This window comes from Oncorhynchus mykiss, chromosome 2, assembly GCF_013265735.2.
Source record: "Oncorhynchus mykiss isolate Arlee chromosome 2, USDA_OmykA_1.1, whole genome shotgun sequence".
Taxonomy (NCBI): Eukaryota; Metazoa; Chordata; class Actinopteri; order Salmoniformes; family Salmonidae; genus Oncorhynchus; species Oncorhynchus mykiss.
In genome coordinates, this window is record NC_048566.1 from 95,750,501 (window position 1) to 95,765,994 (window position 15,494).

The 15,494-nt window shown below is 43.8% G+C and overlaps 1 protein-coding gene across 2 annotated transcripts; it reads left to right on the forward strand.

The window, feature by feature from the left end:
* Positions 1-378: 378 nt before the first annotated feature.
* Positions 379-12,643, forward strand: LOC110500485 (HMG box-containing protein 1). Of its 2 annotated transcripts, none has more exons than XM_036960053.1 (11): positions 379-433; positions 1,819-1,949; positions 2,420-2,606; positions 2,779-2,902; positions 3,290-3,401; positions 7,981-8,096; positions 8,245-8,401; positions 9,255-9,399; positions 9,701-9,988; positions 10,519-10,660; positions 10,957-12,643. In XM_036960053.1, exons 2-11 carry the CDS (start codon positions 1,862-1,864, stop codon positions 10,972-10,974), a joined length of 1,377 nt encoding a protein of 458 aa, XP_036815948.1. In that variant the 5' UTR covers positions 379-433; positions 1,819-1,861; the 3' UTR covers positions 10,975-12,643. The 2 variants fall into 2 exon arrangements, with proteins under 2 accessions (XP_036815948.1, XP_036815952.1); XM_036960057.1 differs by lacking the exon at positions 379-433 and adding an exon at positions 489-508.
* Positions 12,644-15,494: the final 2,851 nt, after the last annotated feature.

The window sequence follows — 15,494 nt, forward strand, 5'->3', positions numbered from 1 at the left end:
TGTAACATTATGTAACTGTAATTAGCTGTACCTGACCATGTAATAATGTCAATATTTATTATTTGGATCTCTCCACTAGAACATGGACAAGGCTTTGTCAAATGAACTCAGACAACGTTGATATTACATTGTTATTCGACTAGTATAATATAAGGGATTCGTGTGAGTTTGAATAACAAAGGAATATCTCGTCTTCTACTTGTTATGACCAATGAGCTGTTCCTGTGATATAACGGACGTGCACATTCAGCCAATGGGCGTTTGATCAACAAACCAAACCATGCCCATTTACAGTACCCTCAAGAACTCACCAATCACGATTAGAGATTCGCTTTATTGACGTTATTATCGTCCAATAGACGACCGTGTTTGGAAGTATTCGTTCCCACCCCTTCAGTAATTGCCAGAGAGTTACTTGATGGCGACATGTTTGGTGAGTTGAATAGATTTCTCAGAAACAAAAGACTAACTCACCTAGAAAAATAAGCAGTGTAATGTAATTTATTCGGTGCGTGTCGTTTTGTGTAATTTAACGGTTTTCATTCAACCGTTCGATGTCGAATGACAACTTATTCTACACACATTTTTTTTCATTGTGACGTTTGTTGTTTTGGTTGTAACATTAGCATGCTAGGCTAGCAGCTTGTTAGCTATTCGTCAAGATAGTGACAAAAAAAAAAAAACAAACAAACAAAAAAGAGCCCACTTCCAAAAGTAGAGAGACTAATGTGGAGGAGAAAAAAGGTTTTGGTCAAGAACAAAAAAACAACTTCCAACTTACATCTTGTATCGTTTTCGCTTCATTCATTAGACAATTTCGATCACAGCGTTTTTGTCGTGTCTGAACTTGTTGACATTCTTTTGTTTACAAGTGAGTTTGTTCCTTTCTAGCTACCGTTAGCTGTCAGGGAGGCAAATCCCCTCCCGACAATGCTCAAAACAGCAAGAGAGACACCTGTTTACAATGAAAGTCATTGGACAAAGATCTGTTTTCACATTTCAAAGTGTCATCTAGCTAGTTTTCCAGGAATCAAAATGTCAATAAATATATTGCGCAATATTTATGATCGGGCCATTCATTCGCATGCTAGATCTAGTCTCAACGTTACAAATAGGATACAATTTATGTCTAAACAATAACGTTACAAATTGGCTACGTACCATTCAGCCATTTCTAGCTAAGGTGACGGAGTAGCAGAAAGCGTCTTTGTTATTGTCTTCAGCACCTTCTATGTGATACAAATGTAACGCTAGCAGTTACATAATTCAAATGGCGTTATAGTAATCGTTAACGTTTCAATTCCATCACAAATCTATTTAAACTATTAATTGCGACTGGTTTTTTTTCTTCCCCCGAATGATATGTTGTGTAATGTTTGTACGAACGTAACAGTGTTATTGACAATTGTTACGCAGTTATGAATGAATGAGCTCTGTTGCGCATGCGCGAAGTTACCAAAGTTTATAAACGAGCCAGGACTGCATGCCTTTACTGCATGCATATGGGTCACATGACAGCTCTTTATGTAGTCCACACAGACAATGGACTTTTATTATTGAAATGATCTTACCTGCAAATTAGATAAAAAAAAAAAAAAATGGATGACCGTAGTTGCAGTTGAAATATATAAAACATTTAACCAATGCATTTTCTTTGATTCATCTCCTATAAATATACAATGCAAATATACACTATATAAGTCTAGCGTTTAAATAGTCACCTAATTAAAAAGACAAATAATATAATTTTGTATATTTTACATTCATGCCTCTGTTTTGGTCAGATTCTGGTATTGTAATTTATCATTGTGTCTCCAGTGTTTACAGTCCAGTTTAGACTGAACGAGTAGAGGAACCAAAGATGGATGCTAATAGAATGGAGGACTCATTTGATCGTCTAAAGGCTCTGCCCTCCTCACGTGACTGTCCCTCCACTCCCATGGAGTATGGTAAATATCTGTTCTTATATAGTAGGTAGCCATGTAATATGCCTATTTAAAAAAAATATATATATATATACATATTTTTTTCTCTCAAATGTAACCTTTATTTAACTAGGCAAGTCAGTTAAGAACAAATTCTTATTTACAATGACGGCCTACACCGGCCAAACCTGGACAACGCTGGGTCAATTGTGCGCCGCCCTATGGGACTCCCAATCACGGCCGTTTGTGATACAGCCTGGAATCGAACCAGGGTGTCTGTAGTGACACCTCAGGCACTGAGATGCAGACCGCTGTGCCACATATGTGATAGCCTACCAGCTAGCCTACACACAAGATAGCCTACCAGCTTATTACATAATAAAGTCTTAGTTACCTTTGAAAAATGTACACTGTCACAGAGATATGAAATACATGTATTGTTGTTCTCTGTACTGTAGAACTGATCAACAATCTTGTCTCTCCCTACTCACCAGATGACCTGCCAGAGCTGCAGGAGTTGGACGAGAGCTCGTCCTCTCCAGTCCTGCTCCATGTGGGGGCTGGTGTGTCCCGTCAGGAGTGTATAGCTGGTTCCCCTCATACTAACTGGCTGACTGAGCTGGCTATCATCGCTACCAGCCCTCAGAGCCCCCTGCTGCAGGAAGCTGCTCCCATCGAGAGGTCTGTTGTGTATCGGTGTTGACGTCGCACATACATGGACGTGCTCATGGCACACACACACACACACACGCACACACACACACACACACACACACACACACACACACATTAAAATACAAATACAATTATGAAGAAATTATTGATATGTATTTCTCTGTATTCCTCTCCTCAGGTCATCTCCTGTGCACATCTTTTCCACCAATCGTAGTTTACATTCCTACGCCCGCCCCCCCCTGGCCAGCAGTGCACCCAGCCCCTCTAGAGGTCACCTCAGGGAACGCAGCAGACGTGTCAGGGTATGACCTTTTAACCTTTCACTTCCTGTAGGTCATAGGGTTTACTGTGGACCCTGTCACCCTCTGCCCCTGTAAGCCTAGTGATTGGCTACTATGAGGTGATGGATGAGCATCATGGTTGTGGTGAATTCCATTACAGTTCAGCACAGCGGTCAAGGCTAGTCAAGGTCAAGGCTAGTTAAGTTCAGGAAGTAAACTGACCTCCCAGTTCCATTTTTTTTTTTTTTCAATGTACTTGAACTTCATTGAGGATTTTTCAGTTGACTTCATGAACTGACTGAATCTAAATGAAATGTAGCCTAACTCTGCATGGGGTTGTTCAATTCAATAAGTACAATTCAACTGTTTTATAACATGTTCGTCTCTGCTTGAACGTTGCCCATTCAGGCCAGCAGTGAGTCAGAGTCTGGTGTTTTCTCTATGGCCTCCTTCTCTGATGATGAGGACATGGGCTGGTCACACTCCTGGCCCTCTACAGCCTGGCACTGCTTCCTGAAAGGTATGGACACACAGGCACACATGTACACACAGAAATGATGACCTTTTCCTATAATTATGGCCTTGAGAAGTTTTACCTTGTGGAAAAAAACTAGATAACATTGATAACAAATTGCCTGTGTAGTCAGGACTGGATCAGGCAACAGAAAACGGACACAGATCCTGTTAAGCCTGTGTTTACTCTGTCTAAATGATCCTTGTTTCCTAAGTGTTAGTTGCTAACCTAATCAGGTCAGTATAGTAGAAGTCCGTTTGTACTTCTTCTCTGTGTTGTAAGTGAGGATGGCTCAATAAAGTGCATCAGAAGTCTCTGTCTCAGTCTGTATCTCTCACTTCCTGTAGGTCCAGCTGTCTGTCTCTGTCTTTTTGTCTCCCCCCTCGCTCCCCTCTCTCGCGCTCAATTCAATTCAAGGGGCTTTATTGGCATAGGAAACATGTTTACATTGCCAAAGCAAGTTTGCAATGTAAACTCTGTCGGACATGGGAAGCTATTCTCACATAAATAAATATGCCTCTAACGATCGATCGTTCGTTCTGAGAAAGGTAATGCATTGTATTTACGTGAAGCTGGCTTAAATAGTTGAGCTGGTGGTGTGAGGCTCTGGTTTGCCCAGTCGAGGTCGCCATTGTCCTTTATGGATTCTTCCGGGTTGTCGTGGAGTGAGATGTTGTGGTTTTCTGCGTCGGTCAATGTTCTTACTTGATTTGCTACCTTTCCAGCTACAGTCTGTTAGGCTGTAATCTACGACTCACTTCTTCAAGAGTGATCAGTAGTTCAGAGTTCATACCATTTCTCGTAAGGCGCAAGCTCTCATGTTTTCTGGCCCGTGGAGTTGAAATTAGAACGGACTAGTCCTCATGGTATTTGGAACTGAGGTGACTTTTCGTCACGGGGGCTTTAATTCTAGAGTTGGAAAAGGGTTTGTAAAATATTTCTGATAGATTTTTGAAAACTATGCCACAATGAAATGAGGTTGATACTCTTAATTTCCAATGTCTATTCACTTGGGTGGGGCCACTGACTGAGCCCACATTATCATAAAACAAAACACTTTTAATTTTAGAAGACCGAATCACATTATCTTTTCAAAAGTATTCTTAAACTTTGTCAAACATTTTATCCAACATTCAGATGCAAGTCTCATAACTGAGGAACCTGTATAAACAAGAGTTAGTGTAATGTGGCTGTATTGTCTTTCCTTGAGGTCACAAATATGAAACAAAACAGACCGGGTCGTAGCTGGCTTCTCCACTGACCTTTTCCACATTCTCTAAATTAGGAACAATGTTTAATCCTCTAATTTGGGGAGGTAGGAGTATTTGGCCGGGAGTTTTCCTTTGTTCTACTGTGACCCTCTCTCTCCCGTACTGCATGGTCAGAGAGACAAGAGTCTGTAAGGAAATGATGACGGTTGTGAAGTCATAAAACTGCCCCCCCTCCCCTCCATACAAGGGGGGTTGTTCACATCTCTGCTAGCCGATTCACTGAAAGGGCTAGTGCCGTGACAACGTGAAGTAGTGCCGTGACAACGTGAAGTAGTGCCGTGACAACGTGAAGTAGTGCCGTGACAACGTGAAGTAGTGCCGTGACAACGTGAAGTAGATAGTAAACAGAAGTTAAATAAACAATAAATCTCTGTCTTTCTGTATCTCTCTCTCTGTCTCTCTCTGTCTCTCTCTGTCTCTGTCTCTCTCTCTGTCTCTCTCTCCATCTCTTTCTTTCTCTGTCTCTTTCTTTCTCTGTCTCTCTCTGTCTCTTTCTTTCTCTGTCTCTCTCTGTCTCTTTCTTTCTCTGTCTCTCTCTGTCTCTTTCTTTCTTTCTCTGTCTCTCTCTGTCTCTTTCTTTCTCTGTCTCTCTCTCTCTTTCTTTCTCTGTCTCTCTCTGTCTCTTTCTTTCTCTGTCTCTCTCTCTCTTTCTTTCTCTGTCTCTCTCTGTCTCTTTCTTTCTCTGTCTCTCTCTCTCTTTCTTTCTCTGTCTCTCTCTGTCTCTTTCTTTCTCTCGCTCTCTGTCTCTTTCTTTCTCTGTCTCTCTCTGTCTCTTTCTTTCTCTGTCTCTCTCTGTCTCTTTCTTTCTCTGTCTCTCTCTGTCTCTTTCTTTCTCTGTCTCTCTCTGTCTTTCTGTATCTCTCTCTCTGTCTCTCTCTGTCTTTCTGTATCTCTCTCTCTGTCTCTCTCTGTCTCTCTCTGTCTTTCTGTATCTCTCTCTCTGTCTCTCTCTGTCTTTCTGTATCTCTCTCTCTGTCTCTCTCTGTCTTTCTGTATCTCTCTCTCTGTTTCTCTCTGTCTCTCTCTCGGTCTCTGTCTCTCTGTCTCTCTCTGTCTTTCTGTATCTCTCTCTGTCTCTCTCTGTCTTTCTGTATCTCTCTCTGTCTTTCTGTATCTCTCTCTCTGTCTCTCTCTGTCTTTCTGTATCTCTCTCTCTGTCTCTCTCTGTTTTTCTGTATCTCTCTCTCTGTCTCTCTCTGTCTTTCTGTATCTCTCTCTCTGTCTCTCTCTGTCTTTCTGTATCTCTCTCTCTGTCTCTCTCTGTCTTTCTGTATCTCTCTCTCTGTCTCTCTCTGTCTTTCTGTATCTCTCTCTCTGTCTCTCTCTGTCTTTCTGTATCTCTCTCTCTGTCTCTCTCTGTCTTTCTGTATCTCTCTCTCTGTCTCTCTCTGTCTTTCTGTATCTCTCTCTCTGTCTCTCTCTGTCTTTCTGTATCTCTCTCTCTGTCTCTCTCTGTCTCTCTTTCTTTCTCTCTCTCTCTGTCTCTCTCTGTCTTTCTGTATCTCTCTCTCTGTCTCTCTCTGTCTTTCTGTATCTCTCTCTGTCTCTCTCTGTCTCTCTCTGTCTTTCTGTATCTCTCTCTCTGTCTCTCTCTGTCTTTCTGTATCTCTCTCTCTGTCTCTCTCTGTCTTTCTGTATCTCTCTCTGTCTCTCTCTGTCTTTCTGTATCTATCTCTCTTTCTTTCTCTCTCTCTCTGTCTCTCTCTGTCTCTTTCTTTCTCTCTCTCTCTGTCTCTCTCTGTCTCTCTCTGTCTTTCTGTATCTCTCTCTCTGTCTCTCTGTATCTCTCTCTCTGTCTTTCTGTATCTGTCTCTCTGTCTCTCTCTGTCTTTCTGTCTCTCTCTCTCTGTCTCTCTCTGTCTCTCTCTGTCTCTTTCTGTCTTTCTGTATCTCTCTCTCTGTCTCTATCTGTCTCTCTCTGTCTTTCTGTATCTCTCTCTCTGTCTCTCTCTGTCTTTCTGTCTCTTTCTCTGTCTCTCTGTCTTTCTGTATCTCTCTCTCTGTCTCTCTCTCTCTCTCTCTGTCTTTCTGTATCTCTCTCTCTGTCTCTCTCTCTGTCTTTCTGTCTCTCTCTGTCTCTCTCTGTCTTTCTGTCTCTCTCTGTCTCTCTCTGTCTTTCTGTATCTCTCTCTCTGTATCTCTCTCTCTGTCTCTCTCTGTCTTTCTGTATCTCTCTCTCTGTCTCTCTCTGTCTTTCTGTATATCTCTCTCTGTCTCTCTCTGTCTTTCTGTATCTCTCTCTGTCTCTCTCTGTCTTTCTGTATCTATCTCTCTGTCTCTCTGTCTTTCTGTATCTCTCTCTCTGTCTCTCTCTGTCTTTCTGTATCTCTCTCTGTCTCTCTTTCTTTCTCTCCCTCTCTGTCTCTCTCTGTCTCTCTCTGTCTTTCTGTATCTCTCTCTCTCTCTTTCTTTCTCTCTCTCTGTCTCTCTCTGTCTTTCTGTCTCTCTCTCTCTGTCTCTCTCTGTCTCTCTCTGTCTCTTTCTGTCTTTCTGTATCTCTCTCTCTGTCTCTATCTGTCTCTCTCTGTCTTTCTGTATCTCTCTCTCTGTCTCTCTCTGTCTTTCTGTCTCTTTCTCTGTCTCTCTGTCTTTCTGTATCTCTCTCTCTGTCTCTCTGTCTCTCTCTCTCTCTCTCTGTCTTTCTGTATCTCTCTCTCTGTCTCTCTCTCTGTCTTTCTGTCTCTCTCTGTCTCTCTCTGTCTTTCTGTCTCTCTCTGTCTCTCTCTGTCTTTCTGTATCTCTCTCTCTGTATCTCTCTCTCTGTCTCTCTCTGTCTTTCTGTATCTCTCTCTCTGTCTCTCTGTCTTTCTGTATCTCTCTCTCTGTCTCTCTGTCTTTCTGTATCTCTCTCTCTGTCTCTCTCTGTCTTTCTGTATCTCTCTCTGTCTCTCTTTCTTTCTCTCCCTCTCTGTCTCTCTCTGTCTCTCTCTGTCTTTCTGTATCTCTCTCTCTCTCTTTCTTTCTCTCTCTCTGTCTCTCTCTGTCTTTCTGTATCTCTCTCTCTGTCTTTTTGTATCTCTCTCTCTGTCTTTCTGTATCTCTCTCTCTCTGTATTTCTGTCTCTCCCTGTCTCTCTTTCTCTCTCTCTCTGTCTGTATCTCTCTCTGTCTTTCTGTATCTCTCTCTCTCTCTGTGTCTCTTTCTCTCTCTCTCTCTCTGTCTCTCTGTCTCTCTCTGTCTTTCTGTATCTCTCTCTCTGTCTCTCTCTGTCTTTCTGTCTCTCTCTGTATCTCTCTCTCTGTCTCTCTTTATTTCTCTCTCTCTTTCTCTCATTTGTAACGGAATGTTTTACTGATTCTTATCTTCCTATCCAGGCACCCGCCTTCGGTTCCACAGGGGCCTTAACAAGGAGTGGCAGGAGGCTGAAGACCTGGGGGACTCTGATGACGAGTCAGATGATGAGAGAAGGATGCCGTTCACCTCCCTCAAGGTAGCTAAACGTCCAGCTAATCCCTCACAGTTTTGTTTTTCACTCTGTTTGATGCGTTATGAACACACCCTGCTAATCGTCAGATCTGATATGATTGGCTGGGTTTCCTCTGTGACAACTTTCTCTCCGGTTGTTGATTGGTTTACAGAGCTATGGTTCTGAAGGTCTGAAGTTAGTGGCCCATGAGGACAATGTGTCCTACGGCCAGGCCGTCCTCAAACTCACCTTTGACCCCGGCTCGCCAGAAGAAGGCCTGTTAACGGCAGAGTGCAGATTTGATCACCCCTTCTTTGTGAAAAACAAAGGTAAACAAAGACAAAATGTTATTCCAGTGTAAACAAATAACTCAATGTTTTTTTAAGGGAACGTGGTGTACTGGAACTGCATGCGGGCACTATTGGTCGGAAGTCCGAAAGTTCTGTCATAAGAGATTGATTAAGGAAATGTTCAGTTCTTGCCTGATTTTCCATGGAAGCGGATAGGCCTATTGGTAGAATAATCTTTGAAACTGCATGACGTGCCTTATAGAACAGCCCAGATTCACGTCTTGGACAGGTTCACGTCTTGGACAGATTCACGTCTTGGACAGGTTCACATCTTGGACAGATTCACATCTTGGACAGGTTCACATCTTGGTCTATGTATTTCTATGTATGTTAACATCTTCATATCTCTTCCTGTCCCAGCCTGACAATGGTGCAGCATGGTATTCCCTGCTAGTTAACATCTTCATATCTCTTCCTGTCCCAGGTTGGTCCTCATTCTACCCTAGCCTGACGGTGGTCTAGTTAACATCTTCATATCTCTTCCTGTCCCAGGTTGGTCCTCATTCTACCCTAGCCTGACGGTGGTCTAGTTAACATCTTCATATCTCTTCCTGTCCCAGGTTGGTCCTCATTCTACCCTAGCCTGACGGTGGTCTAGTTAACATCTTCATATCTCTTCCTGTCCCAGGTTGGTCCTCATTCTACCCTAGCCTGACGGTGGTCTAGTTAACATCTTCATATCTCTTCCTGTCCCAGGTTGGTCCTCATTCTACCCTAGCCTGACGGTGGTCTAGTTAACATCTTCATATCTCTTCCTGTCCCAGGTTGGTCCTCATTCTACCCTAGCCTGACGGTGGTCTAGTTAACATCTTCATATCTCTTCCTGTCCCAGGTTGGTCCTCATTCTACCCTAGCCTGACGGTGGTGCAGCATGGTATCCCCTGCTATGAGATTCAGGTTGGGGACCTGTGTCTTCCCCCGGGACACAGGGACACCATCAACTGTGATGACTCTGATGTCTTGGACACCTTCAGGAGGTACATAATAATATATCACTGTTGAACATCTGCTATATGTTCCCAAGTGCTTTTAGTTTATTTGGAAAATGTCAAGCCACAGTCTGACTCTGTAGATAAGATGTATGGTGTAATGATTTCAAAGGTATTCATCTTCTTTCCCTCCCTCCCTCCCTCCCTCCCTCCCTCCCTCCCTCCCTCCCTCCCTCCCTCCCTCCCTCCCTCCCTCCCTCCCTCCCTCCCTCCCTCCCTCCCTCCCTCCCTCCCTCCCTCCCTCCCTCCCTCCCTCCCTCCCTCTTTCCCTCCCTCCCTCCCTCCCCAGTTATGATTTCACTCCTCTGGACTCGTCAGCTGTGTATGTTCTGAGCAGCATGGCCAGACAGCGTAGGACCTCCCAGTCCAGTAGTGGCGCTGTCTCCCCCGACCCAGAGAAACTCTCCGGCTCCCCCCACTCCTCCTCTGCCAGCAAATCAAACAGGAGCAATACCTCAGGGACGGTCCCCGGCGGGGCCACACCCACCAAATGCAAACGGCCAATGAACGCCTTCATGCTCTTCGCTAAGAAGTACAGGATGGAGTACACACAGATGTACCCTGGGAAGGATAACAGGTGAGTAGGAGGACCAAACCTGTGTGCATTTGTGTGCGTGCTTGTGTGCAGAAAATGACTTTCTGCCCTGAGCAAAATTCTAGATACGTTTAGAATGTCTCCTGCCATTAAATGTCTCTATTATTGTGGCCCCCTCCATAAAACCTTCCCATATGACGTCAGGCACTATTATGGGACTGGAACTAGGATCAGGGAAGCATCAGGGTGTGTGTGTGTGTGTGTGTGTGTCAGTAGTACTGTCTGTACTGTTCTGATACGCTGTTTACAAAATGGAAGGAGTTCTATGTTAGGAATGTCTCTTGAGTAGACCACGGTAGCCACATGCAGGATCACATCACCGGTAACTGAAGGCTTGTCTGCCTCACGATTGTTCTTACGTGTTAGACCTAAAGAGTGTGTTGTCTCTTATAGAATACACAAACTGTCCGTTTTCAGTATTGACACACACACACACACACACACATGAATTGTGAATGAATGATGGAATAAATGACATTGCTGAAAAGTATGTCCTTGTATCCCCTATGCAGAGCCATCAGCGTGATCCTGGGTGAGAAGTGGAAGAAGATGAAGAACGAGGAGAGGAGGATGTACACCGTGGAGGCCAAGGCTCTGGCTGACGAGCAGAAGAGACTCAACCCTGACTGCTGGAAACGCAAGAGAACCAACTCCGTAAGGAAGGACTTTTATGCATGACACTGTTATAGCGATATATATATACAGTACATTTTTGATCCCATCTTGATTTTTGTAAATGCCCAAATCCTCTCTGGATACAATACTTGATGAGATGAGTATTTTTTAAATATTTTACACTTCTAGTTTTTCTGTAGCTCAATGTGATGCCATGTACATCTAGGAGTAGTTGGTGAGACAGCTGTGCCAAAAATCCAACTACTGGCAAATAGTGACAACTTTTGTAAGGTCTTCACTGTTTAACCTTCACCTCTCTCCCCTTCTCTCCTCAGGGGTCCCAGCAGCCCTAGATGACCTATGACCTCCAGACATGTGTTTGGTGTGGAGAGGTCAGAGGTGAACTGACCGACCAATCTGGCAAACCCACTATCTCTCTAGCCTGCTCCCAGATCAGTTTTTTTTGTTGTTGCTGTATATCCAGCTTCCTATGGTCATTGGCCTATAAGAAGGCACAAAACAGATCTGGAACCAGGCCAGTTACTATTTTTCTTTCTGCTTACCTGTCAAATCAACGAGACTTAACTGTGATGCGGAATACTCTTGCTTTTATAACCATATAGACAGGACTACACACATTTTAAGACAAAACAACAACTATGAACTATATATTTAAAAAAGCATCTAATCTAGTGTAACTAACAGTGCTTATATTTTGTTATATTTTAAATAACATACAGATATGCCTTATTATTCCTTTATAACTAAGGCTCAGTTTTATATTTGTTCAGGTAATTTCATATTTCGATGCTTGAAACCTTGAGATAGGGGTTGCAAAATTCTGGTAACCTTTAAAATTATTTTTTTTAAATCCCTGTATTTCCAGGATTCCCGGTTGGAAGATTTCCGGAATGTGCATGAAATCCCACATACTCCAACCAGGATTTCTGGAAAACCTGGGAATTTTGCGAGTTACTAGAATTACTGTACCCTACTTGAGACCCAGTGGTGCTAAGCTCGGTGAAGGAACAAGTAGCAGTGATACAAAATGTATATTTTTTATTGTAAAAAGAAAGAAAGGGAATTTAAAAAAAAAAGCATTTTCTTCTCTTCTCAGCTTGTTGTTCATATTGATTATAGCTCCATATATTGCACAGATTGACAAACCCTTTCATACGTTGTATCATATTATCTGTGAGCTTGAAGGGCAATATAAAGTTTGTAATACATATTGCCCATCTGTGGCCTGATTTACCCTGAAACACGGAGAGGGACATTTTCATTTTCTGTTTTGAATTTTTTTTTTTTGCATTCTGTGTCCTATTGAACATGACCACAGATACCCTGTTGTCTGATTCACGCTGTAGGGCTGACCCGAACCGTTCTGGCTTGGATATTTTAATTTTCACATTGTCCTTTTCTAGCATGGTTCAGTAGAGGATGTGTAACCAGGCCGTCTCAGTACGGATCGGCTCGGCCCTGTAGTAGGAATCAGCCATTTGTTTGCCAAGCCACCTGGCCGTGTGCCGATGATGGCTTACATTTGGGCACATGGAGGTTTTGCACACTCATCCGAACAGCACTTCAGGGCCAAGCGTTCACTGTAAGTGTTTTAATTTCTTTTTGCACTTTATATACATATGTAGTCTTATACAGTACAAGCAATTAAATGTATGCTAGTGGAAGCTATGTGTATATGGATTTAATGACACGGTAGGTATATCTAGATGACATCTATCGGTTTTCACTTTGACACAACCATGGCCAAACTATACATGTCTAGCCTGAGTGCCAGTCGGTTTGTGCTCTGTGACATGACAATGAGTAACTTGGCAATAGAGTACAAACAGACTGGGACCCAGGCTAGTACAAGTCATGTGATGTTCTGCTTGCAGGTTGCCATGGCGTTGAGTTTATACAGTTTTGTTGTTGATAATGTACAGGTCCACGCCCCACCAAACTGTTGCACAAAATATCATTGTATTATTATATCATTAATAAAAGTTTCAACTTGCAATCTTATTCACCTTTTTTACCTTTTGGTTTGTGCATGTGTCTTTAGCCTTTAGGAGGTAGGCTTTAGGAGGTATCCTTGGAGGTAGGCTTTAGGAGGTATCCTAGGAGGTAGGCTTTAGGAGGTATCCTGGGAGGTAGGCTTTAGGAGGTATCCTGGGAGGTAGGCTTTAGGAGGTAGGCTTTAGGAGGTATCCTGGGAGGTAGGCTTTAGGAGGTAGGCTTTAGGAGGTATCCTGGGAGGTAGGCTTTAGGAGGTATCCTAGGAGGTAGGCTTTAGGAGGTATCCTGGGAGGTAGGCTTTAGGAGGTATCCTAGGAGGTAGGCTTTAGGCTTTAGGAGGTATCCTGGGAGGTAGCCTTTAGGAGGTATCCTGGGAGGTAGGCTTTAGGAGGTATCCTAGGAGGTAGGCTTTAGGAGGTATCCTGGGAGGTAGGCTTTAGGAGGTATCCTAGGAGGTAGGCTTTAGGAGGTATCCTGGGAGGTAGGCTTTAGGAGGTATCCTAGGAGGTAGGCTTTAGGAGGTATCCTGGGAGGTAGGCTTTAGGAGGTATCCTAGGAGGTAGGCTTTAGGAGGTATCCTGGGAGGTAGGCTTTAGGAGGTATCCTAGGAGGTAGGCTTTTGGAGGTATCCTAGGAGGTAGGCTTTAGGAGGTATCCTAGGAGGTAGGCTTTAGGAGGTATCCTGGGAGGTAGGCTTTAGGAGGTATCCTAGGAGGTAGGCTTTAGGAGGTATCCTGGGAGGTAGGCTTTAGGAGGTATCCTGGGAGGTAGGCTTTAGGAGGTATCCTGGGAGGTAGGCTTTAGGAGGTATCCTAGGAGGTAGGCTTTAGGAGGTATCCTGGGAGGTAGGCTTTAGGAGGTATCCTAGGAGGTAGGCTTTAGGAGGTATCCTAGGAGGTAGGCTTTAGGAGGTATCCTAGGAGGTGGCTTTAGGAGGTATCCTGGGAGGTAGGCTTTAGGAGGTATCCTGGGAGGAAAGCTTTAGGAGGTATCCTAGGAGGTAGGCTTTAGGAGGTATCATAGGAGGTAGGCTTTAGGAGGTATCCTAGGAGGTAGGCTTTAGGAGGTATCCTGGGAGGTAGGCTTTAGGAGGTATCCTAGGAGGTAGGCTTTAGGAGGTATCCTGGGAGGTAGGCTTTGGGAGGTATCGTAGGATGTAGAGTTTAGGAGGTAGGCTTTAGGAGATATCGTAGGATGTAGAGTTTAGGAGGTAGGCTTTAGGAGATACAAGGAGAAAGTAGTGAAAGAACAGGACAGAGACATGATCAACAATAGACAGATATGTGTAGCGCCTTCTTAACTGAAACAGCTCCACACAGAAGAACTACAGAGGAGAAACTAAGCTAACCCCAATTGAATTGAATTGAATTGAATTGAATTGTGTACTCAGTTTTTAAACAGATGTGTAAAAAATATATATATATTTTTAAGGATATTGCTCACTGTCCATTCACCATAATAACCCTTACGATGTTTCTATAGGGCACCTGTGGTGTTACTGTACACTGGATGCCACAGCTCTGGGTTCTTCAACCAGATCATACTGAATGAATGTCCTTTACTCAACACATAGGTAGATGACTTGACTAATTCAAGTGACTAGTAATGTAATGGCTGGTTAATACACAAGTACTGTAATTTTCATCCTCGCTGCCAGGGGGTGTTCACACACCACTTTTCTTTCATGAATGAACTGGCTCTTTTTTTAGTGCCACCACCATCATCATCATTACCACCATCATCATCATCATTACCACCATCATCATCATCACCATCACCACCACCATCATTACCACCATCATCATCATCATTACCACCATCATCATCATCATTACCACCATCATCATCATCACCATCACCACCACCATCATTACCACCATCATCATCATCATTACCACCATCATCATCATCACCATCACCACCACCATCATTACCACCATCATCATCATTACCACTATCATCATCATTACCACCATCACCAACATCATTACCATCATCATCATTACCACCATCATCTCCAACACAACCACCACCATCATCACCACCACCATCATCATCACCATCATTACCATCATCATCATTACCACCACTATCATCTCCATCACAAAAACCACCATCTCCACCACCACCACCATCATTCTTCTCCACCACCACCACCATCATCTCCACCACCATCATTCATCTCCACCACCACCACCGTCATCTCCACCACCACCACCACCATTCATCTCCACCACCACCACCGTCATCTCCACCACCACCACCATTCATCTCCACCACCACCACCACCACCATCATTCATCTCCACCACCACCACCGTCATCTCCACCACCATCATTCATCTCCACCACCACCACCATTCATCTCCACCACCACCACCACCATTCATCTCCACCACCATCATTCATCTCCACCACCACCACCATTCATCTCCACCACCACAACCACCACCATCATCATAACCAACACCATCATCTGCACCACCATCATTCATCTCCACCACCACCACCATCATTCATCTCCACCACCACCACCACCATTCATCTCCACCACCACCACAACCACCACCATCACCATAACCAACACCATCATCTCCACCACCATCATTCATCTCCACCATCATCTTCACCACCACCATCATCTCCACCACCACCACCATCATCTTCACCACCACCATCATCTCCACCACCACCACCATCATCTTCACCACCACCATCATCTCCACCACCACCACCATCATCTCCACCACCACCACCATCATCTTCACCACCACCATCATCTCCACCATCATCATCACCACTACCATAGTCTTCACCACCACAACAACTTATAACTCAGACCACATCCTGCCATTTCC

Excerpts from the sequence above, each read along its gene's own strand:
- LOC110500485 (XM_036960053.1), top strand. The coding sequence starts at position 1,862 with ATGGATGCTAATAGAATGGAGGACTCATTTGATCGTCTAAAGGCTCTG. Across the intron at positions 2,607-2,778 it reads GAAGCTGCTCCCATCGAGAG|GTCATCTCCTGTGCACATCT; the intron begins GTCTGTTGTGTA and ends TCCTCTCCTCAG. Across the intron at positions 8,097-8,244 it reads TGCCGTTCACCTCCCTCAAG|AGCTATGGTTCTGAAGGTCT; the intron begins GTAGCTAAACGT and ends ATTGGTTTACAG.